At 47.8% G+C, this 22,080-nt stretch overlaps 1 protein-coding gene across 1 annotated transcript; it reads right to left on the reverse strand.

The window, feature by feature from the left end:
* Window positions 1-62: 62 nt before the first annotated feature.
* Window positions 63-21,240, reverse strand: LOC311492628 (disabled homolog 2-interacting protein-like). The gene is given in 23 exon segments (XM_084550961.1): window positions 63-518; window positions 612-699; window positions 815-894; window positions 983-1,105; window positions 1,753-1,863; window positions 1,939-2,219; window positions 2,289-2,762; window positions 2,839-2,930; window positions 3,241-3,476; window positions 5,735-5,924; window positions 6,004-6,240; window positions 6,705-6,849; window positions 6,978-7,122; window positions 7,196-7,404; window positions 7,785-8,056; window positions 9,020-9,192; window positions 9,276-9,420; window positions 12,748-12,857; window positions 13,560-13,636; window positions 16,748-16,835; window positions 16,837-17,070; window positions 17,828-17,946; window positions 20,821-21,240. Coding segments are annotated over 23 exon segments (3,915 nt in total). The 5' UTR covers window positions 20,936-21,240; the 3' UTR covers window positions 63-347.
* Window positions 21,241-22,080: the final 840 nt, after the last annotated feature.

The raw sequence follows: 22,080 nt of genomic DNA on the forward strand, positions 1-22,080 counted from the left end.
ACCAGAGACATTCGACCAATCAGAGAGGAGTCACATGATCGGAAAAGGAAACCAGAGCCACAGATATCCAGAGTCAGATGTTAGGGTTGCTCCGGGTGTGTGGAACTGGAAAAGGGCGTCCATTTTGGATTTTCGATGTTTCTGGTGCTAAACAGGAAGTACCAAATGTAAACAGGATATGATGTCAGAGAAAACATGCATAACAAAAACAAGAAATGAGGGGTAACCTAGTGACAGGGTTGATTGACAGGTCTGAGGTAACCTTATCAGCATTGATTGGTCAGTGAGTTAGCCCCGCCCCCAGCCGCCTCTGATTTATCAGGTTTAGCCAGACAGCCAATCAGAGCTCAGCAGTTGCCGGAGTTACGGAACTCTCCATTCTCTGTGATCTGCAACGACGATGTGTTGCTAGGAGACAGGCCGTTCCGCTGTGATGTCACAGCGTAACGCTCCTTCAGTTGAGTCAAAGCCGCCATGAGACGAGTGTTCGCCGCATCAAGGCTCGCAATCCTCTTCTCCTGAGAGACAGAGAGGTAGACAGACAGGTGAGACAGAGACAGATAGGTAGGCAGGTGAGACGGAGACAGATAGACCTATAGACAGACAGGTACCTGTGCCTCTACGATCTTCTGCTTGGAGTCAACCACAGCCTGCATGTCAGAGTGATCCTTCTTCAACTCCTCCTCTACTGCCATCAACCTGTAGACAGACAGGTGATCAGACAGACAGGCAGACAGAAAGACAGGTGTTCAAACAACTGGGCAGTTGGTCAGACAGACATGTATATGGACAGACAGACAGACAGCCAGGTGACCTGCTGATGATGCTGTTCATCTGCAGGTCCTTGTCGTCCTGTAGTCTCCTCAGTCTACTCTCTGTGTCCTCCAGTCGAGCCTGAAACAAACATAGTCCTATTGGTTGAGCCGTGTCATGTGACCTGTGGACAGGTATCATGTGACCTGTGGACAGGTGTGTTATGGACCTGGTACTCCTGCAGCATTCGTTGGTTCTGTTGATCCTGGACCATCAGACGAGCTTCACATTCCTCCTGCCGCAGAGCTGCAACCCTCAGCTTCTCCTGAAGCAGGGCAATCTCCTGCTGGTACTGGAGAACCATCAGAACCAGTTAGACCCAGTCAGAACCAGTTAGACCCAGTCAGAACCATAGACAGTATAAAGATGGAACAGCTCCTCTAAAGTGAAGCCAAATCAAGTAGAGCTCCCCCAGGTGTCTGGCTGCAGTATAAGTCATAAGCTCCACCCCCTCCATGTTAGTGGGCGGGACTTGGACCAAACTAAAACACTAACATACACGTCAAATAAATTTCAAGGATGGTTTCTGTCATTTTAGGTAGTTAATATAATGCTGATGAATGTTCAAGTGTCAGTCTTTTGGATAAGTTTCGTTTTAGTTATTTGACGCTCTAGAAACAGGAAGTGACAACATAATGGCGTCCACCAGTTGCCATGCCAACCACTCCGTATAGCGGTCCTCCTTGTAACAGGTGGAGGTAGAGCAGAGCGTACTATTAAACTAAAACATGAGTGAGTCTGGAGGAAGTGTGGGCGGGGCATCAATATCACGGCTCCACGTGGCTCCGCCCCCAGACCGTACTGATCAGACTCTGGATCCAAACTCAAACGTGAGTTGGACGTGTCCATATTTATATACAGTCTATGGTCTGAACCATCAAAACCACTAAGACCCAGTTAGACCCAGTTAGACCCATCAGAACCAGAATGAGCTTGCACCTTCTCCACGAGGGCGTCGTCATGGCGATCATCTTCCTCACCGTAGGAGGTGGCAGCATTCATGTTGAGCAGCCAGGCGGCGGTCCGGTCCAATGCGCAGGGAGATGGAGCCTGGAGACAGAGAGAACAGTTGGACCTGGATCTGACCCGGTCCTACTGTTGCTACGGTTACTGTATTCAGGTTACCTTGGCAGCAGGCCGCTGTTTCTCTGGGCTGTCCCCTTTGGATGACGACGACGTCTGTCTGAGCCGGGATTGGCCACTGCTTGGCCAATCGGGGCTCGATGACATCATGCTGCCAGAGGCGGGGCGTGGAGGGAAGGCTGAGCCTCCGCCACCGCCTCCACTGAGCATGCTCGGAGGCGTGCGGCCTCGAGGAGGTCCTGGTGGAGCTGAGGAAGGGGGAGGTGGCTGATCAATGCGTCTCTGAGGACCTGTGGAGTTCTGCCGAGGGGGGACGGAGTTACCTGAGGAACAACAGTTGATGAGTCAGAGCGGACCTTTAAAAACAAACTGAGGAAGTACAGGATTCGTACCTGACAGTGTCTCGGTGAGAGACAGAGCTCGTCTGGAGTATTCCTCACCGCTGCTGCTGCTCGACATGGCCGACATCCTCTCCCCCCTCTCCCCTCCTCCCAGCCCCACTGACATCTGGGTAAGAAACGCCGGTTTGGTTGCCATGGCGTTCCTGTCATCTGGGTTTCCCTGCGACCCCACCGAGCCATCTGATGGCGTGGCATCGCTCTGTTGCGGTTGCCGTGGTGACGTGGTGGTCATGTGATAGACAGGGTTTTGAAAGGAGAGGGGTAGGAGCCCAGTCCGCCGCTGCCACTGGCTGTCGTCGAGGCCGTCGCTAGGGGAGGAGTCCTGCAGGTCCACCAGAGACAGACTGCGGTTCTCATTGGTCAGCTCCAGTCCATCCCTACGCCCCCCATTGGTCATTTCAAACCCTGCCTCGTTCTCATTTGGCTCTGAGTAGGAGGAGCTTGGAGCCGGAGAGCCCTGCAGGCCTACAGGAAGTGACATCAACAGGTCAGAGGTCACTGGTCAACAGACTCAGAAATTGATTGGATGAAGATGAGTCACCTGAAGCAGGCTGTAGACTGGACCCTTTGGTGACGAAGAACAGGTCCTTGTTCTCTGGAGTTGGAGACGGGAGTCTGGTGAAGTCCACCAAGCTGCAAGAAGAGACAGGAAGTAACATGTCACAACAACCAGGAAGCAACATGTCACAACAACCAGGAATGTCACAACAACCAGGTAGCAACATGTCACAACAACCAGGAAGTAACATGTCATAACAACCAGGAAGCAACATGTCACAACAACCAGGAAGCAACATGTCACAACAACCAGGAAGTAACATGTCATAACAACCAGGAAGCAACATGTCACAACAACCAGGAAGCAACATGTCATAACAACCAGGAAGTACCACCGCTGGCACTGAGGTGTGCCATGGTGCAACTACAGGTGTGAATCACTAACCCTCCATCCAGTCCCACACCGCCCTGCAGACCCACCGACGGATTACAGGACGCCAATGGTGGAGACAGGGGCGGAGACAGAGGGGGAGGGGACAGAGGGGGCGGAGACACCACACGATGAGGCTCCGGAGAAGAAACAGACATGGCGCCAGCACTGGCCACACCTCCCGGGTTAGCAAGTGCCGCTGAAACGTCTCTGAGGATCCGAGGAAGAGGACCAAGTTTCGACAGACACGACTATAGAGAGACAGGTAGAGAGACAGGTAGAGAGACAGCTGTGAAAAAAAGCAAGATGCATGGAAGTGTGTTACCTGGTTGGGCAGGTGTTAGCTGGTCAATCAGGTGTTACCTGGTCAATCAGGTGTTACCTAGTCAATCAGGTGTTAGCTAGTCAGTCAGGTGTTACCTAGTCAGTCAGGTGTTACCTGGTCAATCAGATGTTACCTGGTCAATCAGGTGTTACCTAGTCAATCAGGTGTTAGCTAGTCAGTCAGGTGTTACCTAGTCAGTCAGGTGTTACCTGGTCAATCAGATGTTACCTAGTCAGTCAGGTGTTACCTGGTCAATCAGATGTTACCTAGTCAGTCAGGTGTTACCTGGTCAATCAGATGTTACCTGGTCAATCAGGTGTTAGCTAGTCAGTCAGGTGTTACCTAGTCAGTCAGGTGTTACCTGGTCAATCAGATGTTACCTAGTCAGTCAGGTGTTACCTGGTCAATCAGGTGTTAGCTAGTCAGTCAGGTGTTACCTGGTCAGTCAGGTGTTACCTGGTCAGTCAGATGTTACCTAGTCAGTCAGGTGTTACCTGGTCAATCAGGTGTTAGCTAGTCAGTCAGGTGTTACCTGGTCAGTCAGGTGTTACCTGGTCAGTCAGGTGATAGCTGGTCAATCAGATGTTACCTGGTCAATCAGGTGTTAGCTAGTCAGTCAGGTGTTACCTGGTCAATCAGGTGTTACCTGGTCAATCAGGTGTTACCTGGTCAGTCAGGTGTTACCTGGTCAATCAGGTGTTAGCTAGTCAGTCAGGTGTTACCTAGTCAGTCATGTGTTACCTGGTCAATCAGGTGTTAGCTAGTCAGTCAGGTGTTACCTAGTCAGTCAGGTGTTACCTGGTCAATCAGATGTTACCTGGTCAATCAGGTGTTACCTGGTTAATCAGGTGTTACCTGGTCAGTCAGGTGTTACCTGGTCAGTCAGGTGTTACCTGGTAAATCAGGTGTTACCTAGTCAGTCAGGTGTTACCTGGTCAATCAGATGTTACCTGGTCAGTCAGGTGTTACCTGGTCAATCAGATGCTACCTGGTCAATCAGGTGTTACCTGGTCAGTCAGGTGTTACCTGGTCAATCAGCTGTACCTAGTCAATCAGATGTTACCTGGTCAATCAGATGTTACCTGGTCAATCAGGTGTTAGCTAGTCAGTCAGGTGTTACCTGGTCAATCAGATGTTACCTGGTCAATCGGGTGTTAGCTAGTCAGTCAGGTGTTACCAGGTCAGTCAGGTGTTACCTGGTCAGTCAGGTGTTAGCTGGTCAATCAGGTGTTACCTGGTCAATCAGGTGTTACCTGGTCAATCAGGTGTTAGCTAGTCAGTCAGGTGTTACCTGGTCAGTCAGGTGTTAGCTAGTCAGTCAGGTGTTACCTAGTCAGTCAGATGTTACCTGGTCAATCAGGTGTTACCTGGTCAATCAGGTGTTAGCTAGTCAGTCAGGTGTTAGCTAGTCAGTCAGGTGTTACCTAGTCAGTCAGATGTTACCTGGTCAGTCAGGTGTTAGCTAGTCAGTCAGGTGTTACCTAGTCAGTCAGGTGTTACCTAGTCAATCAGATGTTACCTGGTCAATGAGGTGTTACCTGGTCAATCAGGTGTTACCTGGTCAATCAGGTGTTAGCTAGTCAGTCAGGTGTTACCTGGTCAATCAGGTGTTACCTGGTCAGTCAGGTGTTACCTGGTCAATCAGGTGTTACCTAGTCAGTCAGGTGTTACCTGGTCAATCAGATGTTACCTGGTCAGTCAGGTGTTACCTGGTCAATCAGATGCTACCTGGTCAATCAGGTGTTACCTGGTCAGTCAGGTGTTACCTGGTCAATCAGGTGTTACCTAGTCAGTCAGGTGTTACCTAGTCAGTCAGGTGTTACCTAGTCAGTCAGGTGTTACCTGGTCAATCAGGTGTTAGCTAGTCAGTCAGGTGTTACCTGGTCAATCAGGTGTTACCTGGTCAGTCAGGTGTTACCTGGTCAATCAGGTGTTACCTAGTCAGTCAGGTGTTACCTGGTCAATCAGATGTTACCTGGTCAGTCAGGTGTTACCTGGTCAATCAGATGCTACCTGGTCAATCAGGTGTTACCTGGTCAGTCAGGTGTTACCTGGTCAATCAGGTGTTACCTAGTCAGTCAGGTGTTACCTGATCAATCAGATGTTACCTGGTCAGTCAGGTGTTACCTGGTCAATCAGATGCTACCTGGTCAATCAGGTGTTACCTGGTCAGTCAGGTGTTACCTGGTCAATCTCAGTTAGCAGGGTGTGGAGGCTGGACAGCTCTCTGCCGAGGTCGATGTATCCGTCAAAGCCGGCGGTGTGGTTGAGTCCGTCAGGGTTGGAGATCTCCTGGAGGAAGCGCTGCATGCTGCTCCACTGCCGCTCCACAAAGTCATTCATGAACAGCATGTACTCCTCTTTAGTCCCGAACCTGCAACAACAGATGACTACAGGTCAACACACCTGTACCAGTGACAGGTAGCTGGTTTACCTGCAGGTGATAGACGTACTTGCTGAAGTTGGCGAGGTTCTGGATGACTTTGGCGATCAGCGTCAGGGTCCGAGCTGTGCGCTCATCTGGGAATTCCTGCATCAGGTCAAAGAGCGATGGCGACATCACGGCTGGACACAGGAAGCGCAGGAACAATGAGGCACTGATGAGACGCTCACTGATGTCTGGTCGCCCCCGGTTACCGCACTCCTGGCGCCATGACGCAAACACCTCCTTCAGCTCACGGGGGAAGACGCTGTGGGGTGGGGGGGTGGATGGGGGTATTGACAGACAAACCGTGTAGTATTAGTTGTGTATTAGTTGTCTAGTATTAGTAGTGTAGTGATAGTTGTGTATTAGTTGTGTATTAATTCAATTCAATTCAATTTTATTTATATAGCGTCAATAACAATACAAATACATGTCTCAAGACGCTTTACAAAAACCCGGCCTGAAACCCCCAGAGCAAGCCTGAAGGCAACGGTGGCAGGAAAAACTCCCTTTTAACAGGAAGAAACCTCGAGCAGAACCCAGCTCATATGGAGGGACCCATCTGCCTAAGGCCAGCCGGGTACAGACAGAAGAAACAGAGAAGAGAACAGCAAGATAAACATACATCTGTCATAGATACACATATCTGACTAGTAGTGTAGTGATAGTTGTGTAGTATTAGTTGTGTATTAGTAGTGTAGTATTAGTTGTGTATTATTAGCTGTGTACCGGTAGGAATCGAGGATTTTGCAGAAGGCCAGTTCACAGCACATTCTCAGATTGGCCTGATGCTCCGAGAGGTCAGAGGTCGCACAACGAGACGGGTCGACTTCACAGTTCTCATCAGACTCATAGAGAGCTTTGATGAACTCACCTGAACACACACACAGGTAAGGACAGGTAACAGGTGCATGGTGTCATTCTAACAGGTAACAGGTGCATGGTGTCATTCTGACAGGTAACAGGTGTATGGTGTCATGGTGTCTTTCTGTGGGACAGTACCAAGGGCATCCTGCAGGTACTTCTGTCCAATCAGCTTCAAGTATTCCTCAATACTTTTTGTCGCCAGGGTGTTCTCTCTGAAAATCAGCTGGTCGTTGTCACGGCAGCGGTCCACCTCTGACATCATCAGGTCTGTCAGGAAGTCCTGCAGAGACAAAGATGGTCATCAACAGGTGGAGGTGGGCGAGGCCAGCGTCCCAGTGGGGCAGAGCACTTACCTTAGCCTTGCCGGTGCTGTGGAGGATATGGACCAGGACGGACGCCAGCTCCTCCTTGGCTCTGAGGCTGATGGACGCCTCCAAGGTGGAGCAGAGCAGCAGGTAGTTGGAGCTGATGTACTCAGCAAACTCCTTGTACTGCTCCATCGGCAGGATGATGATGCTCTGGTACCGAGCCTTGACCCGCACCGTCGGGACCGAAGACTTCCCTGGGGGACAGCCGAAGATAGGGTGGGACAGGGTGGGACAGGGTAAGACAAGGTGAGACAACAACGGATAGGGTAAGGCAAGGTAGGACCAGGTGAGACGTCAGTACACAGAGTGAGACAGGGTGGGACAGGGTGGGACAGGGTGATACGTCAGTACACAGAGTGAGACAGGGTGGGACAGGGTGGGACAACAAGAGACAGGGTAAGGCAAAGGGAGACCAGGTGAGATGTCAGTAGACAGAGTGAGACAGGGTGAGACGTCAGAAGACAAAGTGAGGCAGGGTGGGACAACAGGAGAATGTGTGAGAGAGGGTGAGACAGGTTTGGACTTGTTGTGTCCCACCAGGACCAGCTCAAGGACACAGCTAGTCTTGACGTACCTCGGCTCGTACTGGGCGTGCTCACTGAGTACCACTTCTCCACCAGTTGTCTGCCGGTCACCATGGCGACAGGGATGTTGACCAGGCCGACGTAGCTGCTTTTGTCTTTCTTCCTCTTCCTGTCCGTGTCCTTGTAGAGGTGCAGCGTGATGGAACCGATGGACGGGAGACTGCTGAAGTCAAAGCGCTCGCCCCAGAAGATGTTGTCTGTCTTCAGTTTACAGGATGTCCTCGCGTAGAGACTGTCGTCCAGACACAGCTCACAGAAGTACCTGAAGAAGATGAGACATTACTGCAGGACAAGTCTATTAAGACACCTCTACAAGGACTGTCTATTAGGACACCTATATTAGGATACATCTACCAGGACATGTCTACCAGGACATTCCGACATGGCCACGTCTACACTGTCACATCTAACAGGACACTCCAACATGGACACATCTACCAGGACAGTGTAGGAGTGGACACATCTACCAAGACACGTCTACCAGGACACTCCAACATGGACACATATACACTGTCACATCTAACAGGACACTCCAACATGGACACATCTACCAGGACAGTGTAGGAGTGGACACATCTACCAAGACACGTCTACCAGGACATTACAAGGTGGACATCTGTCCATGGACACATCTACCAGGGCACTCCTACATGGACACATCTACCAGGACACTCCCACATGGACAACAGATCTACCAGGACACTCCTACATGGACACATCTACCAGGACACACTTACCAGGACACTCCTACATGGACACATCTACAAGGACATTACAAGGTGGACATCTGTCCATGGACACATCTACCAGGACACTCCTACATGGACACGTCTACCAGGACACTCCTACATGGACATGTCTACATGGACACCTCTACCAGGACACTCCAACATGGACAACACATCTACATGGACATGTCTACATGGACACCTCTACCAGGACACTCCAACATGGACAACACATCTACATGGACATGTCTACATGGACACCTCTACCAGGACACTCCAACATGGACAACACATCTACATGGACACATCTACAAGGACATTACAAGGTGGACATCTGTCCATGGACACATCTACCAGGACACTCCTACATGGACACGTCTACCAGGACACTCCAACATGGACAACACATCTACATGGACATGTCTACATGGACACGTCTACCAGGACACTCCTACATGGACACGTCTACCAGGACATGTGGGCGTAGCGCCACCTACCGTTTCTTGGCTGGCAGGTCCTTGGCCTCGATCACCCACACCGTGAGGACGTTCTCCAGCCGGCGGCTGTTGTCCTTGTTGGGGTGGACGGCCCGTCGCAGGTTCTCCATCCATTTGTCTCTTTCTGCTGCCGAGCGACACGAAAAACACTTGGTGCCTGTTGAGGTCGTTACCTAGGAGACACATGGGCAGGTCATCACCATGGAAACACCAGGGGGCTCAGGTGTGTATGTGTTCGTGAGGCAGTGAGCGTTACCTCGAAGCAGTAGTCCTGTCCCAGCAGGGACGAGTGGACGGGTTTGATGATCACTGATTGGTCCATCCTGAGCTCCAGAGACAACACACAGCCGGCGCTTAGCAAAGACTCCTGGCTACCGCAACGCAGCCGGCGCATCACACACCTGGAACAGACGGTCTGTTAGTGTGACACTTACCAGGACACTCCTACATGGACACATCTACAAGGTGGACATCTAGGTGATCCACCCTCAGACTGAAGGACCAGTCCATTGGTTGATTAGTCATGTGATGCATCATGATTGACAGCTGCTGACCTCTGCTGTGGGCCTAAGGCTAACGTCACAGCTAGCTAGCTTAGAGCACAACACATTGCTCCAGATGTTTTGTGTTCCTTTTATCGTTCAGGGAGTTCAAGTGAAACTGAAAACAGCGTTAGAGGAATCTGTAACGTTGGTCAACAAACCCAGAACCACAAGGACAGCAGCTACAACCCAGTGTCAGTCAGGGAGAACCAGCACTACACCCTGCAGGGATACAGAGGCCAGAAACTCTGACTGCAGACGTCATCAAAATACTTTTCGTTTAATCAGTTGAAACAGTTTGTGAGGATCTGAAACAGTACAAAGGTGAACGTGAGACTATACTTGGTTCTCTGGTTCTCTGGTTCTCTCCTGTCAGTGGATAAATCAGCATTTCATCCTCATGGGAGAAATGTTGCAGTGGAAGGATTTGCCTTTGTCCAGGACCAGACTGTGACGTCTAGACGACTAGGACAGAACATCTTGTTCCTGCTCTGCAGTGTATCACAGGGTCCTGGACCAAGGATCGTTGAGTTTGATCCATGTGGTTCTGCTGGTTCTGACAGAAAGGAGTCAGAAGACTCAGTGGATCTCAGACCAGTCAGGGTGTCCGTGCTGACCTCTGACCTCTGATCAAAGCTCAGAGCTGGTCCAAAACGTGTCCCTGGTGGGACTCAAACCCACAGCCTTTGAATATTTCAAGTTTGACTAGAAGTGGAACCTGACATGCTACCTGTTAGCATTGTCTCAGTTCTTTTAACACGACGACGTTCAGGCTCTGACCACCAACAACCATCAGACTAAACTCTGGGTTAGTCCAGATACTCCCCAGGATCTGCCGGCCGCATTACTGCCCTCTGCAGGACGAAATGATTACAAGTCTCAGAGTCTCTGGGTTTGGACTTCTCCAGGAAACACTGAGTCGATGCATTTACGACGTCAGTAAGTTGTTTGGGTTCAGGGCTGTAGCTTCACAGGCTCAGACTGGAGATCTTTGCAAAACATTTCTGTCTGAAAAGATCGCTGACGTCTCAGATCAGGATGTAGACTCCAGTCTTCAGAAGGGTTCTAGAGACGCTGTGGTTCCTTCAGTCAACATTTAGGAGGAATTCCAGGTTCTTCAGGTTCTTCAGGTTCTTTAGCTTCTTTAGGTGGTACAGTGGAGTAAACAGAGCTAGACAGGACCTGAGTGATACTGTCCAACGTTACCAGTGTATTTATAGTTCGATTTCTTTTGTTGCTCAGAGAGCTCTGCCTGATTTTAAATAATAATAATAATAATAATAATAACAGCTGATGAATTTGAAATCAAACCAGGACAGAGGAATCAAAGCTATTGGTCCAGGTCCAGGTCCAGGTGAGTATCAGGTCATTATCAGACTCTAGTCATGTGACCTTCAGGTGATTTTAAACCTAAACTCTCCACCAGACATTTAGAGCTGGACACTTGGAGGAAACGTCTTCTAGTCCAGATGTCTCAGATAAACCAGGACCTGGAGGACGTTCAGGTTAGAGTCTCAAACCATCAACTGTGACCTCTGACCCCTTCTATTAGCCCATTAGCCCATTAGCCCATTAGCCCGTCACTGTCTCAACCAGCTCCTTAACGTTAGCCTCTCACACAGCTAATGCTATGTGTGTGTGCTGCCGTTAGCTAATAGTGTGTGTAGCGTAGCCACATGCTAACGGAGCAGGTTAGCTGTGTGCTGACGGCAGCTAACACACACACACGCACACACACACCCGCACACACACACACACACACACACGCGCACACACACGCACACACACACACACACACACACACACACACACATGCAAATGAGCACAAGGCTGCAGCAGATCTGAGGACAAAGGCAGTTAAAGACGATGAGACTCACCGAGCATCCTGAATGAATGCTGAGGAGGAGGAGGAGGAGGAGGAGGAGGAGGAGGAGGAGGAGGAGGGGTGGGGGTTTATGAATCCATGTTCTTCACCAACGAACCGGAGGAAAGAAGAAGAAAGATGGAGGAGCTGCTGATCCTGATGCTGTTTGGTTTAAAGACTGAGGACACGTCTGTCCTCCTGTCTGTCCCCCTGTCTGTCCCCCTGTCTGTCCTCCCGTCTGTCCTCCTGTCTGTCCTCCCGTCTGTCCTCCTTTCTGTCTCTCTCCGTTAGCTCGTCCTGATGCTACACAGCTACAGCAGCTAGTGCTCTCTCTCTCTCTCTGTCAGCAGCAGTTGCCCCTCCCCTGCAGAGAGGCTGCCCTCCTCCCTCTACTCACTACCTCTGTTGGTGGGGGGGGGGGGGGGGGGCTCCTCTCCTCTGTCTCTGTGAGGAGAACCCCCCCCCCCCCCCCCCCCACCAACAGAGAACACGTATGTAACATGTTGTTCTACATGTGAGTGTTGCAGAGGTGCAGCAGTGGAACGATGAACATGCGTGTTCTCATGATCCGTGAACCTGCTTCTTCTACGCGCTACAGATCACATGACGTTCTCTGTTCTATGTTCTATGTGCTCTGTCCTCTGATCTATGTTCTGTGTTCTACGTGCTCTGTCCTCTGATCTATGTTCTATGTTCTACGTGCTCTGTCCTCTGATCTATGTTCTGTGTTCTACGTGCTCTGTCCTCTGATCTATGTTCTGTGTTCTACGTTCTCTGTACTCTGATCTATGTTCTGTGTTCTATGTGCTCTGTCCTCTGATCTATGTTCTATGTTCTATGTGCTCTGTCCTCTGTTCTATGTTCTATGTTCTATGTGCTCTGTCCTCTGATCTATGTTCTATGTGCTCTGTCCTCTGATCTATGTTCTATGTGCTCTGTCCTCTGATCTATGTTCTATGTGCTCTGTCCTCTGATCTATGCTCTATGTTCTATGTGCTCTGTCCTCTGTTCTATGTTCTATGTGCTCTGTCCTCTGATCTATGTTCTATGTTCTATGTGCTCTTTCCTCTGTTCTATGTTCTATGTGCTCTGTCCTCTGATCTATGTTCTATGTGCTCTGTCCTCTGATCTATGTTCTATGTTCTATGTGCTCTGTCCTCTGATCTATGTTCTATGTGCTCTGTCCTCTGATCTATGTTCTATGTGCTCTGTCCTCTGATCTATGTTCTATGTTCTATGTGCTCTGTCCTCTGTCCTCTGACGTTCTCAGGATGTATTCTTTTCTCTGGACGTTCACTTTACGTTCTCTGAGTCAGTGTCACCTGGTATCAGCGGTTCTGATCACATCTGTCTTTTCGCTGCTCTGACGAGACAGTTTGGGCTGAGATCGAGTTCGACGAAGAGACTGTTTCAACCTCCGAGACAGGAAGCTCTGAGGAAGAAGAGGAGGATGAGGAGGAGGAGGAGGAGGAGGAGGAAGAAGAAGAGGAAGAAGAAGAGGAGGAATAGGAGGAATAAGAGGAGGAAGAAGAAGATGAGAAGGAAGAAGAAGAGCAGATTAAACTCAGTCTTCCAGTATAGATGATTAAAGTCAGATTGATGTGAACTTGAGGAACTTCATCTGAACAGAAAAACGGAAATCTGAGTTGCTTATAGGTCCTTAAAGGTCATTAAAGGTCCCTTAAAGTTCTGTAAAGGTCCTTAAAGGTCATTAAAGGTCCCTTAAAGTTCTGTAAAGGTCGTTATAGGTCCTTAAAGGTCCCTAAAGTACCCTTAAAGTTCTATAAAGGTTCTGTAAAGGTCCCTTAAAGTTCCTAGCTCCATCTGATTTAAAAAACCTCATAGAACCATATGAGTACAGATCTAGGGTTGTGGAACCAGAGGGGGGTGGGGTGTCCTGTCTGATGGACAGATTGAGTCTCCACGGTGCATTCATGGTGTAGCCGTTGTCATGGATACTGACAAACAAGGTTAGAGACTGGAGCTCTGTCTCTTTAAGGAGGTGACCATGAACACGAATAATCAGTCTGACCTGCAGGTGGAGCCACTGATCCATCTGTTACCATGGAAACACCAGACTGCTCTGAGAGGAGGGGGGAGGGGTGTGTGTGTGTGTGTGTGTGTGTGTGCTCACCGTCACTCTGGTGGTGGGTGTGTCGGCGGCAGAGCCACTGGGCATGCTCTGTCTGCGCATCCCCCTTTCTGGAGCATCTGCAACAGACACAGTGCATCATGGGAGTAATTGTAGTTTCTAGCAGCAGCTACCATGCTTAAGTGCAAGTAGAGGGGTTGCCATGGTGACCAGCAGAGGTGAAGGAGACAAATTAAAGGAAAAATACTTTGTCTTTGTTTCTGTCTTAAGGCTTTGACCTTTGACCTTTGACCTTTGCTTTATTGGTCCAATTCATTCACAGGAGGAAACTAAAAACACAGGCTGCATGTCGTCTTCTTTCCTCAAACAGAAATAAACTTTGTCCTCAGTACCGTTCATTTCATTCTCCTAGTCTGTCCCAATTAAATCATTAACCAAGCTGAGCAGCAGAATAAAAAGGTTTCATCTAAAATGTGTCCTGAACCGATGAACCACTGACTCAGTCTGGGACAACTGAGCCAGCATGTCTTCAGTTTGACTTCCTGGTCTATGATCAACATGATCCACATCAGCCCCGTGCTCCACACTGTTTCTCCCTGGGAGGTTTGTACGGGGACCTCCAGCTGCCTCGAGGAGATGACCTGAACCTCCTCTTGTTGCTCGTCTGCTGCCGCACCGATGGACAATGATCTAAAGTCCTGCTGTACTGCAGACTCTGAAATGACCAGGGAGGCCAGGAGGCCATCACCTCCTCCAACAGTTTCTCCAGAAGACCAGGTTCATCCTGGTGCAGTTTTACAGTTTCCTGTTGACCTGAGTCCCACCAGCTTTGTTAACCCTGCTGTGCCACTGTTAGAGCTGAGAACCCTGCTCTGTATCAAATGATTATAGAACAGAGGTTCTTCTCCAACATCCCTGTCCATCTGAGAACTGTCTCTTTTAGCTGGTGTAACAGTTTTCCATGCTCCATCATCTCCATCTGAACTCTCAGGTCCCCCTCCTACCTGACGGTCTACCGTAGGTTTTAGAGCTTTCATTCCCACCTGACATCCAGACTTTATAACAGCGTACTCCATTTAACATGTTTTCTAATCTCATTTCTATCTCCTGTTAATTCTGCTTTTATTTATAATGAATTGTATTGAATTGTGTTTTATTGTTATGTTGTTTTATGTAAGGTGACCTTGAGTGCTTTAAAAGGCGTCCACAAATAAAATGTATTATTCTAACCAGTGTTGGGTATCGTTACTTTGGAGAGTAGTTAGTTAGGTTACAACGTTACCATCAATTAAAAGTAATCTGTTACGTTACAGCGTTACCTATGAGTAACAGTACACGTTAGAGTACTCATGCGTTACCAGAAATTAAAAGCCGTTTGCAGCGTCTCACACATGCTGCAACTCAGCGACACACAGCCTCCTTTAAATGCACCGAGTCCTGACAATGAATAACGTCATTCATCCAGCCACATTAACTCTGCAGGAGAACAATGCCAGGGTGATAGTGGTGCTTCTTGGATACAAGATGGTTTTTGTAAATTGGAAGTGGATTTTTTTGCGGTCGACAGAAGCTTTTCACCAACGCAGAGTGAGCATTAAACCGTTATGTTGTTCTTGTCCTTTTCTCTGGCGAATTGAAAATAATGTGCGTGCGCACACACACACACACACACACACACACACACACACACACACACACACACACACACACAGGTAACGTAAATCAGCAGGGCACAGACACATCATCACAGCGCTGCTCCTCCGCTGACCAGCGCCGTCGTATAGGGGGGAAAAGTGATGACAGTCCTAAGGGCCCACAGCCCATCAGGGCCCACACACAGCCCCCAGTAGCCTCTACGACTAAATTATTATGCATAGGGTTAACTAATATATATTCATAGTAATGAATCCGAAAAAAAAATAAAGCCACAAAGTCAGGCAATATTTTAATTTTAATAATTTCAATAACCCCCTTGGCCCCTTCTTAAAAAATGGTTTGGTCCACACCGCGGGTTTGAATGGAGCGTGAGCGAACTCCAACAGGGAGCGAGGGAGATGAAGATGATGGAACAAAAAACACAAATCTGGACACCAGAAAAGACTTTCTTTCCTTATCCGGAGAAATTCTTAAAGTAACGGATTACTTTTTATAAAAAATAACAAAGTTACTGAAACTAACGCGTTACGTTACAAGTTACACGAAAAAAGTAATTAGAGTACTCTAACGCGTTACTTTGTAACACGTTACCCACAACACTGATTCTAACTATATCAGTGAGCTGTTAAACTAATGTCCTCCTTGTGTCCAGTATCTGCTGTGACCTCCTTGTCACTAAATGTTTCTGGTAACTGCTGATCAGTGGTCTACAGCAGCTTGGAGGAATTTTAGCCCATTCCTCGGAACAGAACCACTTCAGTTCTGAGATGTTGGTGGGTTTCCTCACATCAACTGCTTGCTTCAGGTCCTTCCACAACATTTCTATTGGATTAAGGTCAGGACTTTGACTTGGCCGTTCCTAAACATTCATCTTGTTCTTCTTTAACCGTTCTGTCGTAGAACCACTTGTGTTCTTGGTTCTCGTTGTCTTGCTGCATGACCCAGTTTCTCTTCACATTCAGCTCATGGACAGATGTCCTGACATTTTCTTTTAGAGTTCACTGGTAGAATTCAGAATTCATTGGTCCATCAATGATGACAGGACGTAGCAAGCTCCTCTGAACATTATCTAACTCCTGGATGAAGTTTTCGTCAAACATCTGTGAGATCAATTGCAACGACACTGGACACTCAAACTCCCAATATGGAGTGAGACGAGACACAACGGGACGGGACGGGACGGAGAGCCTTTAGTAAGGTTGTGGTTAAATGTGTTAAATATTGATCAGAACCAAACAGGAGCAGGTCGATGCTGAAGAAGCTCTCAGGTTAAAGCCTCGCTGCAGTTACAGCTCGTCACCACAGGTGTCTCCACTGAGCAGGAAACAACCACATTTAGACATTTATTTCTAACCAGGTGTTCTTCTGATCTTTGACCTCACAACGTCCCAGACGGGTGAGACTCACCTGCAGCTGCTTCAGCATCTCACGACCATAGCAGCTGTCTGCCGTGTCGCCATGGTAACTGACCTCAGATATGAGATTATGAGATTATTATAGTGACATGAAGATTAAACAGAGGACATAATCTGATGCAGCCACAGAAAAGAAAACAAGACTTTTCTCCTCCTTACCGTCCCAGTCCTCCAAGTCAAACTCTACGTCCATCATCTGTCTCTCCGTCCTCCTCTCTGTCCTCCTGTATGTCCACCTGTCCCTCTCCTCCTGTTTCTCTCTGTCTGTCTCTTTCGCTGTCCTCCTGTCTGGCCTCCTGCTTGTCTCTCTCTGTCTGTCTCTGTCTTCCTGTCTCTCTGTCTTCTTCTCCTACGCCTAAAGCCGTTGTTTTGTCCTTACCTTTGTGGGCGGGGCAAGAAGCTGCTGAGGTCACATGGAGAGTGTATCTTAGCAACCAGACGGTACAAGACTCCGCCCTCTCAGCCAGAAGCAGAGGATGAACCTGAAACAGGAAGTTATCAACAATCGATCTGATAATAATCTAATAATATAATCTGATAATAATATAATAATATAATCTGATAATAATCTAATAATATAATCTGATAATAATATAATAATATAATATAATCTGATAATAATATAATATAATCTGATAATAATATAATAATATAATATAATCTGATAATAATATAATAATATAATCTGATAATAATATAATAATATAATATAATCTGATAACAATATAATATAATCTGATAATAATATAATAATATAATCTGATAATAATATAATAATATAATATAATCTGATAATAATATAATAATATAATATAATCTGATAATAATATAATAATATAATCTGATAATAATATAATAATATAATATAATCTGATAATAATATAATATAATCTGATAATAATATAATAATATAATATAATCTGATAATAATATGATATAATCTAATAACATGATAATCTAATATAATCTGATAATAATCAGAGATCTGTCTGAGATTGATTTCTTCACTCTCCAGAACGATGACCTTCATCATCATCATCATCATCATCATCTTTCATTAACAATCTGTTGATTATTAAACTTTTACAAACATCAGTTACATCTGGTTTGGTCTAATTAATGTTAGGACATGTTGGACATGTAGGACGTGTTGGACATGTAGGACGTGTTGGACATGTTGGTTGTGTTTCAGTTGTAGGCTGTGGTAGTTGTGTTGGACGTGTTGGACATGTCTTGTACCTCTAGGTCGTCCAGCATCAGCAGCTGAGTCTGTGATAGGACACAGAACATCTTCCTCCAGACATCAGGCTCCGCCCTCCGACCACAGGACAGCCAATGGATGGAGGCAGAGTTCAGCTCTGAGACAAATGGGGACAGCTGGTTGGTTGTCTCACTGAGGGACATCTGTCTGGTGTCCTCTAGAGACTCACCTTTGTCCAGGTCCTTTAACTCTTTATATGACACTCAATAAAATACTTGGAAAGTCTAAATGTCGACCCTCGAGTATTACTGTGGGACACAGAGAGTTACTGTGGGACATAGAGTGTTACTGTGGGACATAGAGTGTTACCGTGGGACATAGAGAGTTACAGAACGTGGGACATAGAGAGTTACTGTGGGACATAGAGAGTTACTGTGGGACATAGAGTGTTACCGTGGGACATAGAGAGTTACAGAACGTGGGACATAGAGAGTTACTGTGGGACAAAGAGAGTTACAGAACGTGGAACATAGAGAGTTACTGTGGGACACAGAGAGTTACTGTGGGACATAGAGAGTTACCGTGGGACATAGAGAGCTACTGTGGAACATAGAGTGTTACCGTGGGACAAAGAGAGTTACAGAACGTGGGACATAGAGAGTTACTGTGGGGCATAGAGAGTTACCGTGGGACAAAGAGAGTTACCGTGGGACATAGAGAGCTACTGTGGAACATAGAGTGTTACCGTGGGACATAGAGAGTTACCGTGGGACAAAGAGAGTTACCGTAGGACATAGAGAGTTACTGTGGGGCATAGAGTGTTACCGTGGGACATAGAGTGTTACCGTGGGATATTAGAGAGTTACCGTGGGACATAGAGAGTTACTGTGGGACATAGAGTGTTACCGTGGGGCATAGAGAGTTACCGTGGGACATAGAGAGTTACCGTGGGACATAGAGAGTTACCGTGGGACAAAGAGAGTTACAGAACATGGGACATAGAGAGTTACCGTGGGATATTAGAGAGTTACCGTGGGACATAGAGAGTTACCGTGGAACATAGAGAGTTACCGTGGGATATTAGAGAGTTACCGTGGGACATAGAGTGTTACCGTGGGACATAGAGTGTTACCGTGGGACATAGAGAGTTACTGTGGAACATAGAGAGCTACTGTGGGACATAGAGTGTTACCGTGGGGCATAGAGAGTTACCGTGGGACATAGAGAGTTACCGTGGGACATAGAGAGTTACTGTGGGACACAGAGTGTTACCGTGGGACATAGAGAGTTACTGTGGGACAAAGAGAGTTACAGAACATGGGACATAGAGAGTTACCGTGGGATATTAGAGAGTTACCGTGGGACATAGAGAGTTACCGTGGGACATAGAGAGTTACCGTGGGACATAGAGAGTTACCGTGGGATATTAGAGAGTTACCGTGGGACAAAGAGAGTTACCGTGGGACATAGAGTGTTACCGTGGGACATAGAGTGTTACCGTGGGACATAGAGAGTTACTGTGGAACATAGAGAGCTACTGTGGGACATAGAGTGTTACTGTGGAACATAGAGTGTTACCGTGGAACATAGAGTGTTACCGTGGGACATAGAGAGTTACTGTGGGACATAGAGTGTTACTGTGGAACATAGAGTGTTACTGTGGAACATAGAGAGTTACCGTGGAACATAGAGAGTTACCGTGGGACAAAGAGAGTTACCGTGGGACATAGAGAGCTACTGTGGGACATAGAGTGTTACTGTGGAACATAGAGTGTTACCGTGGGACATAGAGAGTTACCGTGGGACATAGAGTGTTACCGTGGGACAAAGAGTGTTACCGTGGGACATAGAGAGTTACCGTGGGACAAAGAGAGTTACCGTGGGACATAGAGTGTTACCGTGGGACATAGAGAGTTACTGTGGGACATAGAGTGTTACCGTGGGACATAGAGAGTTACTGTGGGACATAGAGTGTTACCGTGGGACATAGAGAGCTACTGTGGGACATAGAGTGTTACTGTGAAACATAGAGTGTTACCGTGGGATATTAGAGAGTTACTGTGGGACATAGAGTGTTACCGTGGGACATAGAGAGCTACTGTGGGGCATAGAGTGTTACTGTGGGATATTAGAGAGTTACCGTGGGACATAGAGTGTTACCATGGGACAAAGAGAGTTACAGAACGTGGAACATAGAGAGTTACCGTGGGACATAGAGAGCTACTGTGGAACATAGAGTGTTACCGTGGGACATAGAGAGTTACCGTGGGACATAGAGAGTTACCGTGGGACAAAGAGAGTTACTGTGGGGCATAGAGAGTTACTGTGGGACAAAGAGAGTTACTGTGGGGCATAGAGAGTTACTGTGGGACAAAGAGAGTTACTGTGGGGCATAGAGAGTTACTGTGGGACAAAGAGAGTTACTGTGGGGCATAGAGAGTTACTGTGGGACATAGAGAGTTACCGTGGGACATAGAGAGTTACTGTGGGACATAGAGTGTTACCGTGGGGCATAGAGAGTTACTGTGGGACATAGAGTGTTACCGTGGGACAAAGAGAGTTACTGTGGGACATAGAGTGTTACCGTGGGACATAGAGAGTTACTGTGGGACATAGAGTGTTACCGTGGGACATAGAGAGTTACTGTGGGACATAGAGTGTTACTGTAGATGGTTCCTTGTCTTTAAGTGGTCAACAAACGTAGACATTATCACATCAGACAACATTAGGACACGTCTTCTTCATGGAACCACTGATCTGATTGGCTGAGTGAAAACCTCACTGAGAGGCACCTCACCTGACAGAGACGTGTGAGACGGGTGGACATTATTGATTGGACTGTGTCTGACAGAAGTGTCTGATGGACCTGATAAAGACAAGGTATCCGTCCAATCACTGATCAGATCTGAATGACCTCATCATAAACTGCAATGATGTCACTGATATCTGAACCATCGTCCAGTAGAAACAGACCTTAAACTGACCAACGACCAATCAGACTGAAGCTTCTTCTTCGTTGGTGTGAACTCACCGATCACTTTCATCCAGCCCAGATGTTGACACCTGGACAGGTGTTTGACCAGCTCCTCCATGGCAGCGGAAAGGAGACACACCTGAGACACAGACAGGTGGACAACCATGGACATGAGGACATGAGGTCAGGTGGACAGCCACAGACAGCAGGACAGGAAGACATGAGGTCAGGTGGACAAACACAGACAGCAGGACAGGAAGACATGAGGTCAGGTGGACAAACACAGACAGCAGGACAGGAGGACATGAGGTCAGGTGGACAGCCACAGACAGCAGGACAGGAAGACATGAGGTCAGGTGGACAAACACAGACAGCAGGACAGGAGGACATGAGGTCAGGTGGACAAACACAGACAGCAGGACAGGAGGACATGAGGTCAGGTGGACAAACACAGACAGCAGGACAGGAGGACAGTATATAGCCACATGTCCTCTGTGTTGTCTGTAGGGTTCCAACAACTGCTTATATGGTTCTGTTGAACTTTGACCTTCCTCTGATGAACCAATAAGATTAACTGATCCCGTTCATCAGAGACCCGACTCTGAATCTGTCCTTATCTTGTCCTGCAATAAAACCATGAGACACTGGAAGCATCCAGATGGTTTCTCTCTAGAATCTGTCTCTGGTGGACAGGATATACATCTGAGACATGGACAGGTGGACAGGAGACAAGCCTGAGACACAGACGGGGGGACAGGAAAACATACCTGAGACACAGACAGGGGGACAGGAAGACATACCTGAGACACAGACAGGGGGACAGGAAAACATACCTGAGACACAGACAGGGGGACAGGAAAACATACCTGAGACACAGACAGGGGGACAGGAAAACATACCTGAGACACAGACAGGGGGACAGGAAAACATACCTGAGACACAGACAGGGGGACAGGAAAACATACCTGAGACACAGACAGGGGGACAAGAAAACATACCTGAGACACAGACAGGGGGACAGGAAAACATACCTGAGACACAGACAGGGGAACAGGAAGACATACCTGAGACACAGACAGGGGGACAGGAAAACATACCTGAGACACAGACAGGGGGACATGTAAACTGGTAGAGGCTCGTCTCCTCAGTTGTCACATTGTCAGACGTTACCCGTCTCTGTCCGTCTCTACCCGTCCGTCTTTGTCTACAGGGACCCTGTCTTTCTGTCTCTCTGTGTACAAGGTCTCTGACCACTGACTCACCTGAATGTGTCGTTTGCTTCCTCGTTAACTTGTCTAACCTCGTTAACTTCCTCGT

This window comes from Chelon labrosus (assembly GCF_963514085.1).
Source record: "Chelon labrosus genome assembly, chromosome: 9".
NCBI classification, from domain to species: Eukaryota; Metazoa; Chordata; class Actinopteri; order Mugiliformes; family Mugilidae; genus Chelon; species Chelon labrosus.